This window comes from Schistocerca americana, chromosome 3 (genome assembly GCF_021461395.2).
Source record: "Schistocerca americana isolate TAMUIC-IGC-003095 chromosome 3, iqSchAmer2.1, whole genome shotgun sequence".
NCBI lineage: Eukaryota > Metazoa > Arthropoda > Insecta > Orthoptera > Acrididae > Schistocerca > Schistocerca americana.
The window spans coordinates 627,685,384-627,699,088 of record NC_060121.1 but is presented as its reverse complement, the minus strand read 5'-3'; the positions used below and the strand labels follow the sequence as shown (position 1 = coordinate 627,699,088).

Here is a 13,705-nt window from a genome sequence, read left to right as displayed (position 1 = left end):
AATGCCTCCTTCAAAGTCAACAGTGAGGCAGAACCATTAAGCACCAGTCAAACCCCCTAATGTACCAGTTCCTCACAGCTGTTGTTGTAGATGGACAAAAATGGTACATGGTGTCCTAATTGCAAGAGCGATTGTTGACAGTACGTCCTTTGCTTTGTATATGTACCATGAAGTGGGAGAGTTAAAGTGATCCAAACCTTACAATTTTATTTTACATCCAACTCTGCCTGATGTATGTGAAGTTGGGTCAGTCACATGTATAAGAAATAGAAGAGAACACAAAATTAAAGTGTATGTGACATTCTGAGATTTGCCCCGTGACTGCTCCACCCTGGGATCCTAAACAAAACTTTATTTACTAATTCTCCTCTACAACCCTTAGAAGCCTGCAGTAGAAATTGTGAAACACACTGCATATCTGTCTTGCAGGTGCAGTCAGAATGCCTAACTTGTGGAAGGGGCTTCTAAGGATGGCTATAGGTGAAAACCACACATTACTCTCACTGTATACTGTGTCACAATCAATATTGTTTTCACTGGTGATGAGTTACCACACAAACTCATGCTACATGCCATTAATAACATTACGTAAAACAAGATATAGACTTGTTTCTCTCGCAAACTAGCAATTATGCGAGCAGTAGAGGTTGTGGAATTTAGCTGTTTGAGAGGCTCGCTAATATGTTTTGTCCACTCCAAACATGCGACAACATGCATAACAGAAAACATTAGCATTTTATCCTATTCACTGGCTCCTATTAATGTGCTTCATTAATTATTGCTGTTAAGTCTCTTTGTTGCATATAAGTGAATATTATGTTTTTAATTTTTTCTTTTTTAAAACTAAGACAGACGTCATTTAACATTATTAACAACTTACTTCTGTCTCTACAACATGGTTAACTGTATCTGCTGTGCCACACACCAAAAGAACCTACTCTGCTTTGATGAATGTGAAGTTGAGTCATTCACATGTATAAGAAAGAGAAGAGGGCACAAAATTAAACCATATGTGACATTCTGAGATTTGTCCCATGGCAATTTTTTTTCTCATTCTACTATCTTCTTTTAGTTAAATATGTGCAAACAATTTATTCATCCAAAATGAGCTTTTCACTCTGCAGTGGAGTGTACGCTGATGTTATTCATCACCAATTCTTTCCACAAAAAAATAGTGTGTTGAACAACATCATCAAAAGCCTTGGACAGATGGTACAAAACATTAATAGGTGATATTTCCACGAGCTGTGCCATAGGCAGTGAGGAGTTTCAGCTGCGTCCCTGGCAGCCTTCTGTAGATCACCAATTCAAATCCAATCACCACTAAATATTTGTTATGTAGTATTTATCATTTCTAGAAGGTTCTTGAAATTCATTGTATTTGTAATGTTCATATATCCTAGAATATTTAATGTTTGTATAAACGGCAACACTCTCCGTATAGGAGTTCAGGTCTGTTCTGATGGCATGTTGGTGTTTGTAATAAACGTTCTTGTAGTGCTAAATGTTGTACTTATTGATGGCCGTGCTTTCTGATTTGGAATCAATTGCGATTTTTTGGTGGAGATGTTTGTTATTTCAAAACATCTACATCACTATGGCTCCAATTAGGAAATGTAAAAGGGGTTGTCTCGATGAACGAATCAACAGTAAGTGAACTGCACATCAGACATCCACCAGTGCATTCTGGAGACAATGGTCAGGAACCAACAAAACGGCTGAAAGGATTCAACTTATTCATGAAATACAACAGATGGGATGACATCATATGTTTGTCATTCATATAATTTCATGTGGGTGGCACATCCCAACTGTAATTCAAGAACAATAAAGAGCAGCTCAATGGCTGGGACAAATTCCAGACCTAACTGAAAACACATTTCATAATAATCAGCAGCAGGTACATTTAGTGGAAGAATAACTGAATAATAGGGCCCCATTCATGAGGAAATGACACAATCTTATGTACAAAATATTTTGACTTTATGCCACACTGTGAAACCGAATATGAGAGAAGCTAACAAAATATGACACTTGTGAAAGGAGTCATAGATGACGTATTGAGCTCTTCTGGTAAAGGATGTCACAACAATCAAGGATTTCATCTAATTGTGCCAGTGTATCGAGAAAACACACAAGAAAAGACTCGGATGAAAGTAGTATGATCGACATCTGAATGTGGTCCCCATGGCAGTTGTGGAAGCCAATCATTACCTCACCTCTCTCACACAGCAGGTAAGGAGGTATACAGCAGTTTATGACAGCCAGAAATGTTGCACAATGTGCTATGAACCTGAACCCTACACTTCAAATAAAGAATGTTGACAAAGAGATGTATCGATCTTAAGTACCAATCTTTGGCACTAGTCAAACACACCACGTCAGAATGGACTCTGCCAACTTGGATTATGCCCTATCCTTCATATGACAACCCAGCATTTCAACATTCTCAAGTACATCCAACTCCTCTGTCAAGTACAATGTCGTGTAGAAGAGACATCTGGTGGCAGAGGACAACACGCCAGTATGTCTTCACTGTGGGCACCCTGGACTCATTGTATGCTAGTGCAGAGAAGCAGAGAAATAAGACTAGCATGTGATGACTATTATGCCCCGATATGTCAAGTATTACAATAGTCCTATTCACACTAGTCAACTGCAGACGATTCGAGTCAGCTTGTGAGATGAAGCCAGTTACTGTACACTGGGCCCACCCATCAGATGCCCATAGCCATTCCCATTTGTTGTGCAAGGGTGCAAGCCACTCACCTAGCAGCCAAAGTCACAAAAACTAAGTGAAGCAACACCTATGGAGGTGAGGCTGCCACAGCCGAAAATCCTCCGTGGATGACAGTCATCATGGTGAAAGGAAACCATATCAACATAATCATTGACAACCAACCTGTCTGGGCATTGTTCAATTGCAAGGCTTGTTTTTCTGTAATGTTGGATACTTGTTACCACCAGCAACAGAGGACAATGTTCCATGATACAAAAGCAATTGTGCTGAAGGTTGCGAAATGCATCCAGGTGATGGAACATGTATTGCAAGAATAACTATCAGTTACGAACACGGCATTTAGAATTTTTTTGTTTTGACAACATAGTCAATTACAAAGCTATTCCAACAAGCTCTGGTTGGTTATTTACTACTGAAGATGACATCCCACTGTCATCAAAATGACGAGCTCCATTCATCAATCAAGATTCTCAGTCATACTGTGAAGCTCTTGTCAACTACAGAAAGTTACTCAGGCTCAAAAAATAAATCTGCATACATCACTAATTGTCGCAAGCAAATACAACTCATCCCTAAAGGTGATTGCATAGGAACAGCCAAACTAGACCAGGGGTGGCAGCTGAAAGCCATTGGAGGAGGATTGTGCTCTGCTACTACTACAGGTGATGAAGTGTAGGATGTTATTATCAGATAGCTAATAGGATCTGGCCTGACAAAGGAATGAAGTCTGTGTGTGTAGCCATTCCATACAAATTTTTGGGTGCTTTCAAACCTGAGTGGAGAAATGAGAGATCAAGCAGACCATATCAACATGGTGGAGAACCCATGAATTAGCTAGCACGTGTATGAGATCATTGGCTGAATGACACATAAACTCATGAGGAAGTGGGGAAAGTGCCACAAGACTTCAGTAATTAACTTTGAGGCAGCCCTTTATCCTTTCCGGTGGTCCTCATGAGGAGAGAGGATGGTACATGGTGTTACTGTGTCGACTACTGACAACTGAACAAAATCCTGAAAAAATATGTAAACCCATTGCTAAATACCGATACCCTGTTGTTGTTGTTGCGGTCTTCAGTCCTGAGACTGGTTTGATGCAGCTCTCCATGTTACTCTATCCTGTGCAAGCTTCTTCGTCTCCCAGCGCCTACTGCAGCCTACATCTTTCTGAATCTGCTTAGTGTATTCATCTCTTGGTCTCCCTCTATGATTTTTACCCTCCACGCTGCCCTCCAATACTAAATTGGTGTATCCCTTGATGCCTCAGAACATGTCCTACCAACCGATCCCTTCTTCTAGTCAAGTTGTGCCACAAGCTCCTCTTCTCCCCAATTCTATTCAATACCACCTCATTAGTTATGTGATCTACCCATCTAATCTTCAGCATTCTTCTGTAGCACCACATTTCGAAAGCTTCTATTCTCTTCTTGTCTAAACTATTTATCGTCCACGTTTCACTTCCATACATGGCTACACTCCATACAAATATTTTCAGAAACGACTTCCTGACATTTAAATCTATACTCGATGTTAACAAATTTTTCTTCTTCAGAAACGATTTCCTTGCCATTGCCAGTCTACATTTTATATCCTCTCTACTTCGACCATCATCAGTTATTTTGCTCCCCATACAGCAAAACTCCTTTACTACTTTAAGTATCTCATTTCCTAATCTAATTCCCTCAGCATCACCCAACTTAATTCGACTACATTCCGTTATACTCCTTTTGCTTTTGTTGATGTTCATCTTATACCCTCCTTTCAAGACACTGTCCATTCCGTTCAACTGCTCTTCCAAGTCCTTTGCTTTCTCTGACAGAATTACAATATCATCGGCGGACCTCAAAGTTTTTATTTCTTCTCCATGGATTTTAATACCTACTCCGAACTTTTCTTTTGTTTCCTTTATCGCTTGCTCAATATACAGATTGAATAACATCGGGGATAGGCTACAACCCCGTCTCACTCCCTTCCCAACCACTGCTTCCCTTTCATACCCCTCGACTCTTATAAATGCCATCTGCTTTCTGTACAAATTGTAGATAGCCTTTCGCTCCCTGTATTTTACCCCTGCCACCTTCAGAATTTGAAAGAGAGTATTCCAATCAACATTGTCAAAAGCTTTCTTTAAGTCTACAAATGCTAGAAACGTAGGTTTGCCTCTCCTTAATCTTTCCTCTAAGATAAGTCGTAGGGTCAGTATTGCCTCACGTGTTCCAACATTTCTATGGAATCCAAACTGATCTTCCCCGAGGTCGGCTTCTATCAGTTTTTCCATTCGTCTGTAAAGAATTCGCATTTGTATTTTTACTGATACCCTAGACTGCTTGAAAGTAGCAAAGTATTTTTTTAACTATGATCATGCAGACAGGCTGCTGGCAAAACTGAGACTGACGAGGCTGACAGGGAAAAGACTGCCTTGTAATTCCTGATGGCCTCTCCGAGTTTGAAGACATGCCATTTGGACTGTGTTTATGTTTGTTCAACCTGCAGGGCTCCGCCTGCGGTGAAATAGTGCCTCCTCACCACCTAGTGAATGGAGATAGAGCCCATCCTGATACCAATGATTCATAAAGGACCTGTATAGCAAGGCATGTCCCTTGCCAGAACTGCTACAGAGAGACACTAAATTTTCCTGGAATGATGTGGAAGGAAGACCTTTCCTTGCCCTTAAGGAGATGCTAACATCTACATCGCTAACACTGTATGACAAAAATATTGAGACGAACACTGGCAGTTATGGGATAGGTGCAGTTGAAAAGCAGATTCAAGAAGGTAGTCTCTGAGTCCCAGATGAACTACTGACCCAGTCCCAGATGAACTACTCTCCCACTATGAATAAACTGACCAATGATGGAAGCATGTGTTGCAATTACCTCTGGGGCACCTGGTACTAATTCTGCATGCAGCAGCGACATTCCATCACATTGGAAACTACCTCTCTGGGAGGTTCCTGAAGTCAAAACAGGAATCTCTGGATAATATTCTGCATTGTCTGCCTTACCCACAACACCAAAGCTAAGCGGACAGCCAAAGCTCTAGAAATTGCAATGTTCCTTGTAAAAGATATCATTTTGAAGTGCAGAGCACCCCTAGTCACGATCTCTGATCATGAGAAGTTATCCAGTCAGTACTAGTATTAAAGAAATTTCATGTTGCAGTATCACCCACAGGATGACAACTGACTACCACTAAAAAAAGAATGGCCATGCAGAACACTTTAATAAGACATTGGCAGATACAGTCTAACAAATAGATTGGGATACTTATTGCCCATCATGACATCTGCATTATAACCAAGCAATGCAAGTCACTAGAGGCTTCACACTATTCTTTCTCCTCCACGATTGCAAAGCCAAAATTACAACAGACACATTGTTACAGTTTTAACTGGCTGATACTCAGGAAGACTATGTGAGACACCTCATGACCAGGACTGAAAAAGCTAAACAGCCGGCTCGCATATGGATCCTGGAAGCCCAGGAGAAGGATTGAGACCTGAATAATGCAAAAGTGCAACTATCATAAAAGTTAGTGAAATGCTAATTTGGTTTGTATTGTAACCTTCATCTCCTCTCAAAAATCACATACAAAGTAGAGGACTATGATCCTTCAGCAAGAAGTTACAAGTACAGAGATCTCATCAATGTCATCCATATGAAGTCCTGCTACACTTCTGAGGCAAAGACTGAAACTGGGGCTTCTCTTTCACAGAAACTGAAAGCCCACCGATGACTGTGAAGCTTCTTATCATTTTCTTTTATTTATTTATTTGGCCTCCAATGTGAGTAAAGTACTTAGGCATTAAGGGATAAAAGAATAATTGGAATTTCCTTAACTTACACGTGAACGTATTTCATTAAAACAATTTAACATTGTTTCTAATGGGGAGGCTACCTTTCGTGCTCATTGAAGGAAAGAGAATGTGACAACACATCATGACACGATCTTTCAAGTGCTACTAAACAGAAGACCACTGACAAGATCTAGATCTAGGATGTTGTAGTCAGCTCCAGTGAGAAGTTCTGAAATGGCTGGTCTCTGTTTCATCACGAGAGGGAGCAATGACACAAGCTGTGCTGCATGGAAGTGCAGTAGCAATTATCATCACTGGTTGGCATGCTGCAGATTATCAGTTCAAATCCGATCACCAGCAAATATTTCTTATTTAGTATATAATTTCTGGAAGGTTCTCAAAGTTTATAATGTTTGTAATGTTTTCAAATTCTGGAATATATGATGGTTACATGAATAGCAACACTCTTCATTGGACCCAATTCTGTATACTCCATATGTTTGTGTCTGTAATAAATGTACTTAAAGCGCTAAGTGTTGTACTTCATTGATGATCCTGCATTCAGCTTTGGACTCAACTGTGCTTATGTCAACACTTGTTTTTTTTATTTAATGCTCGTAATATACGTGATGAAGTCAAGAAAGATCTGGGCATTCCAGTGTGGATGGAGACAGACAATATTCACCTAAACATGCCGGTCTGCACAGATCAAGTGTTTCTCACACCTTTGGCTGCCACCCCAGACACCATCTTGGATGACATGGACATACTAGACCTACCGCAACAGTATACATAAGTCGGACCACTGCAGCAAGTATAATTGCACACCGACATTCAAAGACATCCCCGCAGCTATCCAAGGTGGCTGCAAGGAGCAGCCTGATCACCGACTGCCATCACGCGGTCCACCGTGAGCGCAGCAGTACACCAGCGACACCTGATGGGGACCATGTATTTATTTGCAGCGGCCTCAAGGCTTTCAATTGTTAATGTTTTTGAGATGTGTAACTACCTCCACCATATTCTTGTTAGCGCCACATTGTAACACAGTAAACTGTATCTTTGTGTTACTGGTTAGAACAGTACCTTGAGTGATTCCTCTACTGAATTAATATCATATGTCCACCTCTTTGTGGTCGTTGTTACTTATTTAGCTATCCTAATCAGACTTGGCCTTCAGTGTTTTACTTACACCAGACCAGTGCTTACTTATTTCTTTGTTCAAAAAATAACATCATAATGCTGGTGATCAAAAAGTTGTCAGAAGAGTTTGCAAGTTTGCTTATGGAAAGATGATCATGTTAGCTTCCGAAATGGGGGTGTATACCATATCTACTCACTATATTAACAAGTACAAAGAAGAAGAATGGGTAGCTTTAAGAAATGAAATAGTGAAGGCAGCAGAGGATCAAGTAGGTAAAAAGACAAGGGCTAGTAGAAATCCATGGGTAACAGAAAAGATACTGAATTTAATTGATGAAAGGAGAAAATACAAAAATGCAGTAAATGAAGCAGGCAAAAAGGAATACAAACGTCTCAAAAATGAGGTCGACAGGAAGAGCAAAATGGCTAAGCAGGGATGGCTAGAGGATACATGTAAGGATGTAGAGGCTTATCTCGCTAGGGGTAAGATAGATACTGGCTACAGGAAAAATAAAAACGCCTTGGGAGAAAAGAGAACCACCTGTGTGAATATCAAGAGCTCAGGTGCAAAACCAGTCCTAAGCAAAGAAAGGAAAGCAAAAAGATCGAAGGAGTATAAAGAGGATCTATGCAACGGAGATGTACTTGAGGGCAATATTATGGAAAGGAAGAGGACGTAGAGGATAAAGAGAAGGGAGATATGATACTGCGTGACAAATTTGACAAAGCACTGAAAGACTTAAATTAAAACAAGGCCCCGGGAGTAGACAAAATTCCGTTAGCGCTACATATTGCCTTGGGAGAGCCAGCCATGACAAAACTCTTCCATCTGGTGAGCAAGATCTATGAGACAGGCAAAATACCCTCAGACTTCAAGAAGAACTTAGTAATCCCAATTCCAAACAAAGCCAATTACCAAACTATCAGTTTAATAAGTCACTAACATGAAACCTTTACAGAAGAACGGAAAAACTGGAAGAAGCCACCCTCGGGGAAGATCAGTTCCGATTCCGGAGAAATGTAGGGAGATGCAAAGCAATACTGACCCTACGACTTCTTACAGAAGATAGCTTAAGGAAAGGCAAACTTACATTTATAGCATCTGTAGACTTAGAGAAAGCTTTTGACAATGTTGACTGGAATACTCTTTCAGATTCTAAAAGTGGTAGGGGTAAAATACAAGAAGTGAAAGGCTATTTACAAAAGGCACAGGAACCAGATGGCAGTTATAAGAGTCGAGGGGCACAAAAGAGAAGCAGTGGTTGAGACAGGAATGAGACATAGTTGTAGCGTATCTCAAATGTTATTCAACCTGTATATTGAGCAAGCAGCAAAGGAAACAAAAGAAAAATTTGGAATAGGAATTAAAGACCAGGGCGAAGAAATGAAAACTTTGAAGTTTGCCAATGACATTGTAAGTCTGTCAAAGGACTTGGAAGAGCAGTTGAACAGAATGGTCAGTATCTTGAAAGGAGGACGTAAGATAAACATCAACAAAAGCAAAATGAGGATAATGGAATGCAGTCAAATTAAATCAGGTGCTACTGAGAGAATTAGGTTAGGAAATTATGCACTTAAAGCAGCATATGAGTTTTGCTATTTGGGAAGCAAAATAACTAATGATGGTCGAAGTAGGGAGGATATAAAATGTAGACTGGCAATGGCAAGAAAAGCATTTCTAAAGAAGAGAAATTTTTTGACATCAAGCATAGATTTAAGTGTCAGGAAGTCCTTTCTGAACGTATTTGTATGGAGTGTAGCCTCGTAAGGAAGTGAAACATGGGCGATAAACAGTTTAGGCAAGAAGAGACTAGAAGCTTTTGAAAAGTGGTGCTACAAAAGAATGCTAAAGATTAGATGAGTAGATCACGTAACTAATGAGGAGATACTGTACAGAATTGGGGCGAAGAGAAATTTGTGGTACAGCCTAATTAAAAGAAGGAATCAATGGAGGGAAATGTGTGTGTATATGAGTGTGTGTGGAGGGGAGGGGGGGAATCATAGAGGGAGACCAAGAGATGAACACACTATACACTAAGCAGATTCAGAAGGATGTAGGTTGCAGTACTCGGAAATGAAGGGGCTTGCACAGGATAGAGCAGCATGGAGAGCTGACATCAAACCAGTCTTTGGATTGAAGACCGTAACAACAACAACAAAGAAGGAAGATTTGGAAAGTCCCAGATGCAAAATGTCCAATGTCCACTTTAGTACTTGCATATACATAGTGTCTACTAGTTCCCATTGCCAATATACATATTCTTGAATAATTGGAGTGAAAGCAAACAGGATGAGAAAGAGACAGGAATGAAATAATGACTTCCAGCCACACAGGGTATTGCAGCTATGCTATGGCGAGAGTTGAAAATTTGTGCTGCACTCGGACTTGAACCCTGATGCTCCGCTTCTCTAGAACAGTTGCCTTAACCACCTTGGTCATCTGACATGCTTCCCCTCAGACCCAAATTCCCAACTTCCCGCTCACCACATAGCAACAACCGCCACCCATTAACCTCCTACTCGCAGATTTCTGATTCCCATACGAGTTCTTCAAGTATTGGTTATGCATCCACATTGAAACTTTTTCAACATTCACTACATCCATAGAATCACAGATATGAGTGGTCTGATCTGTTAGACATGTCCAATATTCTTGTGGAACCAGGCCTTCTTTTATTATTATTAGTTCAATTCTTAAAAGATAAATGGGTATTGTGGAATTCCATATCAACAGAATAATTTTGAAAAATCATAATTTCCAGGTAGGCAACCATTTAGACATTTTCATTTTGTTAACCACATTACTTTGTTAAATAATGGCATCAGTATACTTCATGCATACTATCAGACTCCTTTTTGCAGAGACATTAAGATCATGATCACATCAATTACATTTTGGGCTGCACAACATCATAATTATGTGTGATCTTTCTGAGCAGTGAAACTAGTCAGAAAAAATGGCTTCAAGTAAGAAGAAAAACAAGCATTTGCATAGATGCAGCCTGCTCATGTTATCATACACACCTGTCTCTATGGACATAAGTTAAATAAAAATAAAAAATAACATGTAAACTAAAAATGGTCTTCCTCAGATGTAGCACTCTTTATCTATACCTGACTCCTTTGAAGCAGAGTTGTCTCCCCTTCAAGACGGGCAGCCACTTCTCCAGTAATACTTCATTACCCTGAAATAGAATGGGTCTGTGTAAAAGACATGAAAAAAATACGTAAATTTACAGAACTCATGCAATATTATACATTTGGCATTTCGGAATGAAACTCTAATATCTTCCCAAAGACATTAGAGGCTAAATAACAGCATAGAAGGAGGTTCACAGAAAGTGACTAATGCATCACAGAATGATTTAGGGAAACATGAGAAATTCTTAAAGTAACTGTCAGATGGACTTTGTATCTTATTCCAGCTTGCTGTTTGAATGGGTAAACAAGACTCAATGAACCAGCAAGCATTCACAAATTTTACATGGAAACCATGAGTGAGCACATTTATATGATGTGATTACTCATTTGGCAGGGAATTAAAAAACCTTGCTTCCCATTGACTGGGTATATGAGCACAGCCTACAAGGTTGTCAGATCTCCTGTGATATGTGTCAAAGTCAATTATTTGATTTAAAAATTGATGTGAATTTCTTCACATTTGCTGAGGAAATGAGAACAGCAACATTAACCTTCCACTAGCTTCCCCCCTTTCTACATCAACTGCGAGAGTCTTGTCATTTGTGTTCTGTTCGATGAAGGTTCAGCATCATAAAGTGTCATCAGAGATCAGCCACTGACACCTCCCCCCCCCCCCCCCCCCCAAGACAAAATAAAAAGGTTGAGGATTAATCCATCTCTGCTGTACCCCCTCCCACTGAGCGCGCGCGTGTGTGTGTGTGTGTGTGTGTGTGTGTGTGTGTGTGTGTGTGAGGAGAGAGAGATACTTCTTTTTTACCCTTTTTTCAGATATGTTATAGCAGCAGCTACATCTACATGATTTAACTTCTGGCTTTGAGTCTACATTATCATAGCAGCATCCCACAATAGGCCTATCTGAAATACAGGATCAGGAGACACAGCTGTTCAGTTTCTACAATCCACTGACCCACAGTTTAAGTGGTCCCAGCATACTACTCTTTGCCTTTACACGTAATTTCACTGTCAGTAGACACAAATGTGCAAATACAAGCAGACTGTGAGTGCCATGTAATAAAGGAGACTGGGAATGTTATACACAGTGCTAAATCTAAGTTGTACAATGCCGTACACTGATGCTCATATGATGACGGAGTATTACCCATCTCACCCTCCCCCACATATTGACTTCTCTGGTGTGAAGCTATCCATCATAGGAATGAACAGGGATGCAGCACTCAAGGTAACATCTAGAGACTCTTCCATTTATCGACATCATTCAAGATTTATTATCTTAGTGGCGTAGGCGGTGCATTATGGACTGTGTTTGACAAACTGAACTAGTGGCAACCATATGACAAAGCTGTATTCAGTAAGACAGTGTGTTATCTATATGTACTAAACATACTTTTAGATGACTTAACAGTGTATAAATTCATGTGTCCAAGCAGTGCAAAACTGACTGCTATCACCCCCATACACATTAAATCAATAAACAGAATTTACAGACAGCATATAAGTTTTTTATTGGACCCATCTGTCTGAAAACTGTAGAGGCCGAATTCCGGATGTGTAAGGAACAATTTGGAAACTACTGCACAGCTGTTGATGTAGTGGGGAAAAAAGTGATTATATAAGAAAGAAAGAAAACAAAAAGAAGAAAAAGGGAAAAAAAGATGATGATTTGCTGCACACAATGTAGTATAGTGAATAATATTATCTTACAAAAATATTTATGTTTTCACAACCCCATCCTCTCACTTAATGTGATTTAAGTATTTATAAAGAGGTGCAGTCACTGTAGTTCCACAAGTAAGGTGTTTGTTCTTTCAACAGAAGTTCATACAGAAACAGAGTCATTACCATCCTTCCAACAACTTGCTAAGCTATAACGACTGGACTTTTTCGTGTTTTTGTACCAAAAACAAAGATGATATGTAAATACACACATTTTTGTGTTTTAAAGTTGTATACACGGTTGCTAATGTTATATATTTACAGCAATTGATAAACAGTTCACCTATTTGCATAATAACTCACAAAGGATGAAAATGTCTCAATCGGTAGTATCACTCCATGCCTCAATATAGCCACCAAGTAAGTATTAGTGGCAGTGATTAGTAAGAATGTAGTCAGGTGAGGCAAAGTCATTGCAGCCACCTGACATGAAAATTATGCTGTTTAGTTCTACATATATTTAAGTAATGGCAGCAAAATGCGTCAGTGTGGGAATGAAGTCGAATAACGAGTTCTACCCAGTGGTGGCTCGCAAAAACCTGAGTATTATTGCGATATGAAAATCATATTATTATATCAACTGAACCACCACCATTATAATGTTCATTTTCATGTCCCTGGACACATTATGAGTTTGCACCTCTCACCATGTGAGGGTATGTCTGTAATCACAACTCAACCGAATCTATTCTGTTCTGAAAAGAGCACCTGATCCCACTCTTCGTTGGTCCAGTTCCTATGTGACCATTGAAGGGGACAGACATGCTGCAAATGCACTTCTGAGTCTCTGAGCTGTGACTTAACGATGAATGTGCAAATACATGAGGACATGAGGCACCCTATAGTCAATATGAACTACTACTATATATAGAATGTGTATCTTCTGTGGGCTCAAGACTTCATCATTTGCATGTTTTGTTCACGCTTTCTGTACTTTCCACGGAACTTAACAAAAATGCAGTAGAGCATCAATTATCGAAATGTTGGCAACTGAAAGATCACTTATCCCAAATATTATTTGCTCATGTGAAGACATTCAACAAAACGTTAAAGATTGAGTGGGAGTCAATGTTGCTTATGCAGGACACTAAATCATTCAGGACAGTGAAACTGTAAACCCTGTCACTGAAAGTTGACACTTAGAGCATCTC

The 13,705-nt window shown here is 39.7% G+C and overlaps 1 protein-coding gene across 4 annotated transcripts in view; it reads right to left on the bottom strand.

The window, feature by feature from the left end:
• The window catches only part of LOC124606880, a 305,942-nt gene that overhangs the window by 128,057 nt on the left and 164,180 nt on the right, over nt 1–13,705 (bottom strand). For all 4 annotated transcript variants that reach the window (XM_047138973.1, XM_047138974.1, XM_047138975.1 and 1 more), the window contains one exon: nt 10,794–10,864. In XM_047138973.1, coding sequence (XP_046994929.1) covers nt 10,794–10,864 — 71 coding nt within the window. The remainder of the gene's footprint in view (nt 1–10,793; nt 10,865–13,705) is intronic.